The sequence below is a fragment of the Pelophylax lessonae genome, assembly GCF_965119305.1.
Source record: "Pelophylax lessonae genome assembly, chromosome: 9".
In the NCBI taxonomy this organism is placed as follows: domain Eukaryota; kingdom Metazoa; phylum Chordata; class Amphibia; order Anura; family Ranidae; genus Pelophylax; species Pelophylax lessonae.
In genome coordinates, this window is record NC_138776.1 from 271,462,251 (window position 1) to 271,476,237 (window position 13,987).

Consider the following 13,987-nt stretch of genomic DNA (forward strand, 5'->3'; position numbering starts at 1 on the left):
AGCGGGCCGAGCAAACGGTCAAATGCCATGATAATTTGGATGTTTGGGCAGAACTCATGCTCGGACCCAACCGTTTGCCCAACACTACTCCAAACCTATCAGTGATCAGTACGAACACAGGGCTGTATTCAGTCTTTATGACCCACCTGTGCCGATCTTCGTAGGAGCGTCCTCCGCTATATATATTCTCATTATTTCATCCTCCTCCATAGACTGCTGATCATCCTCAACATCCTCTTCTTCCGCTTTAACCTCAACTTTTATATCTATCAGATCTTCATCCTAAACGACATGATAGAAAATATTATCATGTAGGGTCTATAGACCTTCTCTATGAGTTACTTTCATGGTCTAGATGCTCCGACCCACCTACCTGATGAGGGATGATGTGACCTTTCTGTGTGGAATACAGAGGACGAGGACATCTCGCTGGTGGCTTCCCTTTACTGGATCCATCTGTAGGAAACACACACACTGACTGAATACATTGTTTCTATGTGTTTATCAGATGATGGGGGATCTAGGTGGAGCCTCCGTACTGCTCTCTCCTTTACAATAAAGTCTCCTCTTACCCGGTGATGTGAGGGGCGGCTGATTCTCCATCATGACGTCCTTGTAGAGATCCTTGTGTCCTTCTAAATACTCCCACTCCTCCATGGAGAAATAGACAGTGACATCCTGACACCTTATAGGAACCTGACACACACAATGATACAGTCACCATCCAGACACATCCCTTGTCTGTTACTGGATAATGTCCCAGAATTCCCAGCACCGCTCACCTCTCCTGTCAGCAGCTCCATCATCTTCTTGGTGACTTCTAGAATCTTCTGCATGTTGTGTCTCTCAGGTTTTAGGGAGTCACATGGAGGCACTGTGATGGTCATAGGATCACCTGACTTCAGAAGAGGAAATCTCTGTATTGGAGAACCAATATTAATATCATGTTAGAATCCCAGAATCCTCCTCACCTCTCCGGTCAGGTCTGTGTTTTATTAATAGAGATAAGAGTGATGTCATGTGACCTCCCAGAATCCTCCTCACCTCTCCGGTCAGGTCTGTGTTTTATTAATAGAGATAAGAATGATGTCATGTGACCTCCCAGAATCCTCCTCACCTCTCCGGTCAGCAGGTAGATGATCTCCATGGTGAAGTTTAGTATCTTCTCAGTCATGTGACTCCGATCCTCCTCCATTCCCATTGGTGACATCATTTGATCTATACAGGTCTCCTTGTAGACGGATAACTTTGGGAAATTAATGTAAGAATTATTTGGATGGTATTGATCACACAATAATAGGATGTGGATGTGGGGGGGGGGGGTAAAAGAAGGGTTTCTGCACAAGTAAAGTGGTTGTAAACCTCAGACATTAAATTTGAACATAGTATATCCCTCTATAGTGTATACTTGACTCTATCCGGAGCACAGAGTGTAATTTCTATCTGCTGCCTCCTTCCTCTGCTATCTGCATAAATCACTTCTGACAAGTTTTCCTGACACCAAGAGAAAAAAGGTGACCGGGAGGGGTCTCCAGCACACAGCCTGTGACTGACAGCCTCCGCTCTGTTCCTGTATGCTGTGTGCGAGGGGGGCGTGCCCCTTCCCGCCAAACAGCTTTCCCCACTGAGCTCCGCAAAGTAATTTTAACTCTCTGCCCTCATTTATCTGACAGCCCAGACAAGCTGTATAAATTCAGCACTTTGAATGGATGTAGAGAAGAGAAGACTGCAGATAAACAGGTACACCTTATGTAGGAGGATTTGTTTCATCTCCGTGTATCACCTGAGGCCAGTCCCTTCACTGAGTATATGGAGGGTTTACAACCACTTTAAGAACAACGGTCCCCGTGGGAACTCATTTAGTTTGGCCTGTTTAGCGTTTTGCTGCGTTATCAAGGACCCGGGACCCTCTTGGCCTGCCAGATCAGAAAAATTGGATTTTTGTCTTACCGTAAAATCCTTTTCTCTGATGTTCATTGACGGACACCTCTCCAGAATCTTCTTGAAGTCCCGGGGGGGTATACACCCACTTCCTGTTTAAGGCACTGCTGCTTGTCGCAAACAGTTTTAGAAGAAAAAAACCCAACTCCAAAGAGGGGTGGGAGCTGTGTCCGTCAATGAATGAGGATTTTACGGTAAGACAAAAATCTAAATTTTCTCTTTCGTTAATTGACGGACACAGCTCCAGAATCTTCTTGACCACTGGGACGTCCCAAAGCAGTGTCAAAACATGAGGGGTGGAAAAAACACAGCAGAAATAAATTCCTAAAGGCTAAACCTAGCCAACTAGGGAACACGGAGCTCAACCAGTAACAACTGGAGCTCACCTGAAACCTACACCCTCAGAGGAATAGTTCTCTCAAAAAGCATCCAAACCAAACCAGCATCCGCAGATGTCAACACATTCACTTTGTAAAAATGTTGTGAGAGTGTGCACAGATTACCAGTGGCCACCTTGCATCACTGACGCCTGATGGCGTAAGGCCCAGGAGGCAGTAAGGGCCCATGTAAAAAGCACCATAACAGGGAAAGGAGAACCTGAGCCTTGATTTAATAGGCCTGCACCACCGTCTGATCTATCTGGAAATGGTCGGGGCAAACACGGCCGAACCCTTGCGAGGTCCATCCATAAAGGACAAATAGCGAGTCTGATTTCCTAATCGACTCGGTAGCCGCCAGGTACACCCGGAAGGCCCGAACAATCACCCCTGGTAGTAGCAAGTCTTGCATCGCCCTGAAGAGACCCCGCAGGCAGTGTGTGGATGAACGCAGGTAGGAAGGAAAGAACCTTTCTGGAGGATAAGCCCAAAACTCGATCTTTTATCCAGACTGAATCAGCTCATGGACCCACTTGTCTTGAATCAGGGAGGTCCACGGGTCCGGAAGGACCCACTCTCGGCTTACCAGACCAGGTCCTATTGGAACCTCCGGAGGAGGTCCTTACAGACTTGAATCTCTTGTCTTGAAATCCTGCTTAACGATATCATCCAGGGAGGATCCGAACACGTGATCCTCACAAGGGGAAGATCAAAAACGGCCTTCTTGGGAGTCTGGTCCGCAGACCAGCATTTCACGGACAGCCTAAAGACTAAAGCCCCATACACACGCTACGAATTTCCACCGACCGGTCCTCCGTCTTTTGTCCAGAGTGCGTGTCCGTTGGTTGGAATGTGCTCTAGACTGCACACAAATTTTCCCCGTGCGACAGAATTCTACTTCAGAAGTGATGTCATGTGTTGGATTGCTTTGTATGTGTTCTTTCTCTCTGAGCATGCCTAGTCTTGCTCATAAGATTTTTCCCCGTCGAAATCTGTACTAATGAGATGAAAATCAGACGTGTGTTGATGGAGGACAAAAATTTTATAGCCTGCACACCAGGATTTTTTCGGACAGAAAAGTCGGAGTCGGCTGTCGGAAGCATTATACTAACAAGCCGAAAATCTGCAGATCGGTCGTCGGACGAAATTTCCCGGCCAAATTTCTTATCGTGTGTACGGGCCTTAAGGGAGCCGCATCCAGAGAGACATTACAGACGAACTGCAACCCCTGGACCAACTGGTCTGCCAGCTCCGCAAAGGCAGGGAGAAACTGTTTTCCCTCCAGATCCTGGCGCAAAAGCTTTTCCCACTCCGTTAAAGTCTGGGACACCAATGCTATGATAAAGACCGCCCTAAGGACCAAACCGGCCACAGCAAACAGGTGGCGGACCAAAAGTCTCTGCTCTTCTGTCAAAAAGATCTGGAGACGCCTTCACTGGAATTAGGGTGAATTTATTCAGCCCAGGGACCTGAGAGTCCACCACAGGTGGAACTGCCCAATTATTCAATAGAGACTCCTTTAGAGATACAGTCTATGGAAATGCTTAGGCACCGCTATAAAGCGTTTAGGACAACTCCACTGACTCGCGACAATTTTGTTACAGTAGGCGGGAAAATCTTTGCCGCTTTAGAGGATCTGCGGGCATCCAGGGGACCAGCACCTCTGACGCAGCAGCAGCTGCATCCCCCTATGTTTAAAATTTCCTGCATCTATACAATCAGTGCATCCACCAGCGCCTTTTCATGCGCGAATGCGTTAAAAGATGAATCATCCTCAGAGTACTCAAAATGCGTGGACGCAGACCCAGTAGGGTCGCTATATACTAAGCTCACCCTGAAAACATAACAACCATGGGAGGCCGCCGACCTCAGTCCCGCAAGGAGACGCCGGCCAAAAGTCAACAAAAGGACCACCTATTATACTCTGCAAAAAAGCAAGAGGGTTACCCTCCATAGAGAACATAATAGGACATAGCCCCCTTGAGGGGTGGGCGCTTACCGTGACGCAACTGCGCAGGCAGAGTACCCTCACCCACAGAATAATAGCTGCTACATTGTCACTAAAAATTAAGCGCTACCCAGTTCAGGACAGGCGCTAGGCTGACCATATGGCCCAGCAGGTCGCAGGCCGTTGCCTAAATTTCAGTGGAGGCCCAGCCGCATTTGCCCGGATTCACAGTCCGGCAGATGTCCAGGGAGAGAGTTGGGGGCTTTAGTTAAACTCACCGAGGCTACCCCCCAACGGCAGCGTCCAGTAGCCCACGACCTAAATTTGAGGGTGCCCAGCCGCGAGCCCCAGCGGAGCCGACCACCCAGGGCAGCAGGGGAGGTAGGAAGGCGGATGCCCGTCAGCAGCTCTGTCAGCTTCAGCAGCTCGGACAGCTTGGTTAGCAGCTTGGTCCATCGGCCGCGAGTAGGTCGCAAGGCCGCGGCCTAAATTTTTGGCCCGTTCCAGCCGCGTGAGGTGCGTACCTTCGGATGATAAAACATCAGGGCAGGGGTTAGTTGGGGGCCAAAAGACCCACAGTGACTGTTTAGAGGGGCTAGGGGGGTTGAAGGGGAACCCGGGAGTCGGACTATCCCAGGGAGGGGCCCACGTCCACCCGAAAGACCACTGAGGGAGAGGAGGAGGGGACACCACTTACCACACCATGGAATCGGGTGGGCACCACTCCAGGCAGACCACTGCACTATTTTGAAATGGCGGTTCCTCGGGCCAGAGGTACGCCACGAGTTCTGAGCATCCTCGCGAGACATTTAACTCGCCGGCCAGCCCCCGTCCAGTGGGGCTATGTCATGGCTGACCTAGCGCGGAGCTGAGATCGGGTCGCGCTCGCTGGACTGGGGGCACCGTAAGGATCTAGAATATCCAGTGCGTCGCCCAGTCCGGCAGTTGATTGTAGTTATCACAGAAACAGGAAATAATAAAAGAGGAAAAAAATCAGTTTAAAAAAGTAACATGCTAGGACCAGAGATCCCAGCAAAGAACTAGGTCCTTACTCCTGACTAGGCAGAAGAAAACTGAATGCCTATAGCAGGAAGTGGGAGTATATCCCCTGGGACTGCCGCATAGGCATAGTAAAGCTTTATCCTGCCTAGTGTCCTACTTCTGTAGGGGGCAGCATAACCCAATGGTCAGAAGATTCTGGAGCTGTGTCCTTCAATGAACAAATAGAGAAATTCCCTTTTCTCTGTTGGGTTTGTTTGGTTTCTGAACTGGTTTAGATTCTATTTAGATCTGCAGACAAGGATGTTGTTAATGTAGCGCCACCCCCCATAGGAGCCACTGGTATTTTGCCCAGGTCTTTTGCTCCGCAGCCAGTCACAAGGTAAGTTTCACACAGCCAGGGGCACACAGACTTCCGCTCATTGTCTTCAATAAACCAGTCTAGGGGTTTTGTTTTTGTTGGTTTATTTTTGGGGAACCTAGATAGGGAAGGGGATTTAGTGGGACACTCCAAGAAATAAACACTATTCACAACTGAGGACATCTAACTGATCTCTCGGTTAAGATCTGGTGAAGTCATATAGAAGACTTCTCCTTGGCAGTAGCAACAAAGTAGTTCGGGATTGAGCAAAGTCCCTCAGTAGAAGTAGAAGGGCAAAGCTCCTGAAGACACCAGCCAGTTACGGAAGACTGCTCCTACATTTGGCAGTTAAACGTAGCAGAAACTGAGCGAAGTCCTAGCCAGTGTTCCCTTTTCCAGGGCTCGCTCTACCATGGGTCCCGCTGGGTCCATTGGACCTAGGCGGAACTTGGAGAGGGGCGGCAAATTGACTCCCAAGATTTTTTTTCCAGCAGCTTTGGGTGTCATCAGTTTGCGGCGTGTTACGGGTGGCATTTCCCCATCACATACTGCCGCCTGTAGGGCAAACTGATGAGTAGGAGGAGGAGCGTCTCCTTCCGGGGAACATCCCTCACGTAATCGTGGTGTGCGCAATGACGTCAGCGCACTCCATCTCACGCAGGGCAGGCTGGATCTTCTAGGGCGGTGACCGCAGCAGACACAGGAGTGACAGGAGGACCGAGGACAGGCAGCGGGTGTTTGGGGGACTGGTCCGGTGGCGAGTTATGGAAGAAAAGAACAGTATATATAATATTCGCTACGTTTTATATTTTGATGGGCGTGGATTTTTTTTTGTTGGGGGGGGGGGGGCAGCATTTCATTCTTGGACCCAGGCAGCACATTGTCTTGGGCCAGCCCTGCTTGTTTGGATCCTCAGCAGACTATATAGCACACCAGAAGGGGTTAGGACAGCTGGTGGCCTCCTTCCAACTTCCAAGGGACTCTCCAAAATTAAGAGAATGTTCCGGCCCCGTAAGTGGGGAATGTTCTGCCCCTGAAGGGGTTAATCTAGGTTTCCACACTATATATGTGTGTATCATCATCTGCTGGAGATAAAAGAGGTCACAGTGACTATGGAGGAAGAGGACGGACATGACGGAGGGGGGGGGGGGGGTTACTGGGTGTAAATAGAGAATAAGATCTCATTACCTCCTCTGCTGCCACCTCCAGCAACGTCTCCTGTCTACAAGTACCTCATGGAACCTCCTGTCTTTATCTAAGATCACTTCCTGTCTGGACCTGACATCACTTCCTGTCTGTCATAGAAACTTCCTGTCTTTATGGTAGAAGTGAGATCACCATCTTGTGGAGCTCAGAGGAACTGCAGCCCTGAGAAACGTATTGTAGTGTGAACACGGTGTTGTAAAATTTTGTCGGACCCGTGAAAAAATCGGACCTCGTCACTTCCGGTTATGGGAGTCTCAAGTGCGCATGCGCACCAGACATTATCTTGGTTTGGTAAACTTATAACACAGAGCGACCAGTTGAATGAGAGGAGGCGGGGCTGAGGTGGGACGGAAGACACCGCCGCGTCATCTGCAGAGCTGAATAGAGGAGGCGGGACGGAGGTGCGACCGTGTAATAAATGCAGGACTTTAGCGACTCCTTCTGTTTTATTATCTTTACTAATTATCGTATTATTTACCCTTAGGATTTCATTACATTTACTATTTCTTATTTTGCATTATAGAAATACTAAATGTCATGAAATCCAAAGGATAAATAATACGATAATTACTAAAGATAATAAAACAGGGAGTCGCTTAAGCCCTGCATATATTACACGGCCGCACCTCCGTCCCGCCTCCTCCGCCAGCTCTGCATATGTGCCTCCGTCCCGTCGCACCTCAGCCCCGCCTTCTCTCAATCAGCTGTCCGTTCTCTGTTATAATTTTGCCAAACCTCGAAAAATGTCTTCTGCGCATGCGCACGGACGACTCCTATCAACTGTTTTGTGACGCTCTGTCACCGGAAGTGACGAGGTCCGATTTTTTCACGGGTCCGACAAAATTTTAGAACAACGGCCTTGGGCTGGGTGTGTACAGTATCTGACAAAAGTAAGTACACCCCTCAAATTTTTGTGAATATTTTATTCTATCTTTTCATGTGACAACACTGAAGAAATGAGACTTTGCTACAATGTAAAGTAGTGAGTGTACAGCTTGTATAACAGTGTAAATTTACTGTCCCCTCAAAATAACTCAACACACAGCCATTAATGTCTAAACCGCTGGCAACAAAAGTCAGTACACCCCTAAGTGACAATCTCCAAATTGGGCTCAAAGTGTCAATATTTTGTGTGGCCACCATTATTTTCCAGCACTGCCTTAACCCTCTTGGGCATGGAGTTCACCAGAGCTTCACAGGTTGTCACTGGAGTCCTCTTCCCCTCCCCCATGATGACATCACAGAGCTGGTGGATGTTAGAGACCTTGCACTCCTCCACCTTCTGTTTGAGGATCCCCACAGATGCTCAATAGGGTTTAGGTCTGGAGACATGCTTGGCCTCATCATCTTTACCCTCAGCTTCTTTAGCAGGGCAGTGGTCGTCTTGGAGGTGTTTGGGGTCGTTATGTTGGAATTCTGCCCTGTGGCCCAGTCTCTGAAGGGAGGGGATCATGCTCTGCTTCAGTATGTCACAGTACATGTTGGCATTCATGGTTCCCTCAATGATCTGTAGCTCCCCAGTGCCGGCAGCACTCATGCAGCCCCAGACCATGACACTCCCACCACCATGCCTGACTGTAGGAAGACACACTTGTCTTTGTACTCCTCACCTGGTTGCCACCAAACACGCCTGACACCATCTGACACCAAATAAGTTTATCTTGGTCTCATCAGACCACAGGAGATGGTTCCAGTAATCCATGTCCTTAGTCTGCTTGTCTTCAGGCTTTCTTGTCCATCATCTTTAGAAGAGGCTTCCTTCTGGGATGACAGCCATGCAGACCAATTTGATGCAGTGTGCGGCGTATGGTCTGAGCACTGACAGGCTGACCCAAAACCCTTTCAACCTCTGCAGCAATGCTGGAAGCACTCATAGGTCTATTTACCGAAGACAACCTCTGGATATAACGCTGAGCACGTGCACTCAACTTCTTTGGTGGACCATGGCGAGGCCTGTTCTGAGTGGAACCTGTCCTGTTATACCGCTGTATGGTCTTGGCCACCGTGCTGCAGCTCAGTTTCAGGGTCTTGGCAATCTTCTTATAGCCTAGGCCATCTTTATGTAGAGAAACAATTCTTTTTTTCAGATCCTCAGAGAGTTTTTTGCCATGAGGTGCCATGTTGAACTTCCAGTGACCAGTATGAGAGAGTGAGAGCGATAACACCAAATTTAACACACCTGCCCCCCATTCACACCTGAGACCTTGTAACACTAAGGAGTCACATGACACCGGGGAGGGAAAATGGCTAATTGGGCCCAATTTGGACATTGTCACTTAGGGGTGTACTCACTTTTGTTGCCAGCGGTTTAGACATTAAAGTGTGTTGAGTTATTTTGAGGGGACAGTAAATTTACACTGTTATACAAGCTGTACACTCACTACTTTACATTGTAGCAAAGTCTCATTTCTTCAGTGTTGTCACATGAAAAGATAGAATAAAATATTTACACAAATGTGAGGGGTGTACTTACTTTTGTCAGATACTGTATGTACTGTATATCCTTATAGATGGGCTCGTCTCCACTCCCAAAGCAAGGAATTTATATACATTCAAGAAACCAGTGGTGAGATGATGGGAGCTTTGTGACATGGTGCATTATCCTGCTGGGAGGAGCCATCAGAAGATGGGAGGAGCCATCAGAAGATGGGGACACTGCAGTCATAAAGGGATGGACATGGTCGGCAACAATACTCAGGTAGGCCGTGGTGTATAACCCATGCTCACTTGGTATTAAGGGGCCAAAGTGTGCCAAGATCCCCCACACCACCAGCCTGAACCATTACCCCCCCCCTCCCCCACACCATTACACCACCACCAGCTTGAACCGGTGATACAAGGCAGGATGGATCCATGCGCCAAATTCTGACCCCACCATCTGAATGTCGCAGCTGAAATCCAGACTCATCAGACCAGGCAACATTTTTCCAATCTTTTTTTGTCCAATGTTGGTGATCTGTGCCGATTGTAGCCTCAGTTTCCTGTTCTTAGCTGACAGGAATGGGACGCGGTGTGCTCTTCTGCTGCTGTAGCAAATCTGCTTCAAGGTTGGATGTGTTGTGGGTTCAGAGATGGTATTCTGCATACATTGGATGTAACGAGTGGTTATTTGAGTTACTGTTGCCTTTCTATCATCTGGAACCAGTCTGCCCATTCTCCTCTGACCTCAACAAGGCATTTTCCTCCACACAACTGCCGCTCACTGGATATTTTCTTTTTTTCCCACCATTCTCTGTAATCCCGAGAGATGATTGTGTGTGAAAATCCCAGAAATACTCCGACCAGCCCGTCTGCCACCAACAACCATGCCATGTTCAACATCACTTCAAACCCCTTTCTTCCCCATTCTGATGCTCAGTTTGAACTTCAGCAAGTTGTCCTCACCACGTCTAGATGCCTAAATGCATTGAGTTCTCCAGCAAAAAACAGATAACAGAGAATACCGAACCACCTGGCTCTCTCTGGTTTTAGTCCCAGCTCCAAGGTCTTTGGTTCTCCGGGTTCACTCAGCTTTTAGCTGCAGCTCCTCGCTGCATGGACCCACCCCGGGCCTCTGGATAGAGGTTCTCCTGACACCCCAGCCTCAATGTATGAGGGGGTCCTTCTGCCATTGAACACCAATGTAAGCAACCACTACACTGACCACTGATATAAGGGGGTCCTTCTCCCATTGGTCACCAGTGCAAGGGACCACTACACTGACCACTGATATAAGGGGGTCCTTCTCCCATTGATCGCCAATATAAGGGACCGCTACACTGACTGCTCATATAAAGTGGTTCTTCTCCCATTGGTCACGAATGTAAGGAACCACTACACTGACCACTGATATAAGGAGGTCCTTCTCCCATTGGTCACCAATAAAAGGGACCGCTACACTGACCACACATACTGTATAAGGGGGTCCTTCTCCCTTTGGTCACCAATGTAAGGGAGCACCACACTGACCATTGATATAAGAAGGTTCTTCTCCCATTGGTCACCAATGTAAGGGACCACTACACTGACCACTGATATAAGGGTCCTTCTCCCATTGGTCACCAGTGCAAGGGACCACTACACTGACCTCTGATATAAGGGGGTCCTTCTCCCATTGGTCACCAATATACAGTAAGGGACCACTACACTGACCTCTGATATAAGGGGGTCTAATGCAGTAATTTCAATTCGAAATCAATGGTTGGTAATTGAACTTATATTTTTCAATGTCTACTGTACTCATATTTATAATCTCAGTTATTTGTAACAAACCATGCCTTCTGGATGAAACTAAGGGGTCTACTTAAAAAAAAAAAAATTAGTTGGACAAATGTGACAAGAAGCCCTCGCACCTCTGCTGCAGCATCGGCACACCCCTTATCTCTGCCTCCACCTTGTCTTAGCAGTTGGCAGCAGAGAGAACAGAACTACTCCTACAGATTCTGCTCTTCTCTGTGTAGCTGCAGAGAGGCTCATCTCTGCTCCCCCTTCCCTGTCTCAGCAGTTGGCAGCAGAGAGGAGGACAGAACTCCTCCTTCAGATGCTACTCTTCTCTGTGTAGCTACAGAGAGGATTATCTCTGCCCCCTCCTCTTCCCTGTCTCAGCAGTCAGCAGCAGAGAGGATGACAGAACTCCTCCTATAGATCCTGCTCCTCCCTGTGTAGTTGCATAGAGGCTCATCTCTGCCCCCATCTTCCCTGTCTCAGCAATTGGCAGCAGAGAGGAGGACATAACTCCTCCTGCAGATTCTTCTCTTCTCCCTGTAGTTACAGAGAGGCTCATCTCTGCCCCCCTCTTCCCTGCCTCAGCAGTTGGCAGCAGAGAAGAGGACAGAACTCCTCCTACAGATCCTGCTCTTTTCTGTGTAGCTACAGAGAGGCTTATCTCTGCCCCACTCTTCCTTGTCTCAGCAGAGAGGAGGGCAGAACTCCTTCTACAGATCCTGCTCTTCCCTTTGTAGTTGCAGAGAGGCTCATCTCTGCCCCCCTCTTCCCTGTCTCAGCAGTCGGCAGCAGAGAGGAGGACAGAGCTCCTTCTACAGATCATGCTCTTCTCTGTGTAGCTACAGAGAGGCTTATCTCTGCCCCCCTCTTCCCTGTCTCAGCAGTCGGCAGCAGAGAGGAGGACAGAGCTCCTTCTACAGATCATGCTCTTCTCTGTGTAGCTACAGAGAGGCTGTCTCAGCAGTCGGCAGCAGAGAGGAGGTGTTGTGGAAACTTTATTAATATTTCTGTGGACATTTTCCAGGAAGTGTTTTATTAAAATTGCCAGTATGTCTCCCAGTGTCAGTTTACCGGTAATCGCTATGTACAGCGATTATGGCTTTAACTGGCCTTGAGGAAAGACCTGTAGTTGTGGAAACCTTCTATTAAATGGAGACTGCATACCACTCGCCTGATCTCCTGAACGGCGGGCGTTCTGAGCGGCTACCGCTGGAGAGAACGCCGGTCCAGATCTATGGCAGCACGATGCGGACTCTGCCGCACAAATGTATATCAGCCAGCCGGGGCCCCGGGTATTCACTGCGGAGATATGTTTGTGATGTGAAATTATTATCGTTTTGATAAATATCTGCCCTTTAGCTACAATAATGGCTGGTAGCTTTCTATTATGCTCGATGCGCATGATTGAAACGCTGCTGCTATTGTCCTTTGCAGATAAAGTCCCATTTACTGGAACAGTAACATGATCACTATCAAATATGGTTTTTGATAGTGTCCCCGTGTCAGTTTACCGGTAATCGATATACACAGCGATTATGGCTTTAACTGGCCTTGAGGAAAGACCTGTAGTTGTGGAAAACTTCCATTAAATGGAGACTGCACACTAACTTGTAGCCTGATCATCCCAATTGGCAGTGCCGGTCCGGATCTAAGGCAGCACAAGGCGAACTCCAGCGCACAAATGTATATCAGCCAGCCGGGGCCCCGGTGTTCACTGTGGAGATATGTTTGTGATGTGGAATTCCTTTTGATAATATCTGCCCTTTAGCTGGAATAATGGCTGGTAGCTTTCTATTATGCTCGATCCGCATGATTAAAATACTGCTGCTATTGTCCTTTGCAGATACATTTATTGGAACAATAGTATAATCACTATCAAATATGGTTTTTGATAGTGCTCCAGTGTCAGTTTGTACAGCGATTATGGCTTTAATTGGCTTTGAGGAAAGACCTGTAGATGTGGAAACCTTCCATTAAATGGAGACTGCATACCACTCGCCTGATCATCCTGGCCGGTGGGCGCTCTGAGCGGCTACCGCTGGAGAGAACGCCGGTCCTGATCTATGGCAATACGATGCGGACTCCGCCGCACAAATGTATATCAGCCAGCCGGGGCCTCGGTATTCACTGCAGAGATATGTTTGTGATGTGGAATTCTTATCGTTTTGATAAATATCTGCCCTTTAGCTGGAATAATGGGTGGTAGCTTTCTATTATGCTCGATCCGCATGATTGAAACACTGCTGCTATTGTCCTTTGCAGATATCGTCCCATTTACTGGAACAATAGTATAATCACTATCAAATATGGTTTTTGATAGTGTCCCAGTGTCAGTTTACTGGTAATCGCTATGCACAGCGATTATGGCTTTAACTGGCCTTGAGGAAAGACCTGTAGTTGTGGAAACCTTCCATTAAATGGAGACTGCACACTAACTTGTAGCCTGATCATCCCAATTGGCAGTGCTGGTCCGGATCTATGGCAGCGCAAGGCGAACTCCAGCGCACAAATGTATATCAGCCAGCCGGGGCCCCGGTATTCACTGCGGAGATTTGTTTGTGATGTGGAATTCTTATCGTTTTGATAAGTATCTGCCCTTTAGCTGGAATAATGGCTCACATGATCACTATCAAATATGGTTTTTGATAGTGTCCCAGTGTCAGTTTACTGGTAATCGCTATGTACAGCGATTATGGCTTTAATTGGCATTGAGAAAAGACCTGTAGTTGTGGAAACCTTCCATTAAATGGAGACTGCTCACCTGATCTCCCGAACGGCGGGCGCTCAGAGTGGCTACTGCTGGAGAGAAAGCCGGTCTGCATCCATGGAAGTGCTATGTGGACTCTGCTGCACAAATGTATATCAGCCAGCCGGGTCCCTGGTATTCACTGGCAGAGATGCGTTTGTGAGGTGGAATTATTATTGGCTTTAACTGGCATTGAGGAAAGACCT

At 48.2% G+C, this 13,987-nt stretch overlaps 4 protein-coding genes across 4 annotated transcripts in view; all 4 read right to left on the reverse strand.

Annotated features, from left to right (window-relative positions):
• Positions 1 to 13,987, reverse strand: part of LOC309564465 (uncharacterized protein) — a gene marked incomplete at both ends in the record, with an annotated part of 1,172,539 nt that overhangs the window by 580,390 nt on the left and 578,162 nt on the right.
• The window catches only part of LOC309562957 (uncharacterized protein), a gene marked incomplete at its 5' end in the record, with an annotated part of 162,605 nt that overhangs the window by 71,158 nt on the left and 77,460 nt on the right, over positions 1 to 13,987 (reverse strand). The gene's annotated exons all lie outside the window — the stretch shown is intronic.
• Positions 1 to 13,987, reverse strand: part of LOC309564094 (uncharacterized protein) — a gene marked incomplete at its 3' end in the record, with an annotated part of 66,289 nt that overhangs the window by 8,024 nt on the left and 44,278 nt on the right. The window lies entirely within an intron of this gene.
• LOC309564095 (oocyte zinc finger protein XlCOF8.4-like) lies at positions 136 to 6,837 on the reverse strand (the record flags this gene model as incomplete). The annotated part of the gene is made up of 6 exons (XM_082268723.1): positions 6,815 to 6,837; positions 1,118 to 1,231; positions 783 to 917; positions 573 to 696; positions 374 to 456; positions 136 to 282 (listed from the first exon to the last, which is right to left on the reverse strand). The coding sequence occupies exons 2-6, from the start codon at positions 1,211 to 1,213 to the stop codon at positions 136 to 138; spliced, it is 585 nt and encodes a 194-aa protein (XP_082124849.1). The 5' UTR covers positions 1,214 to 1,231; positions 6,815 to 6,837.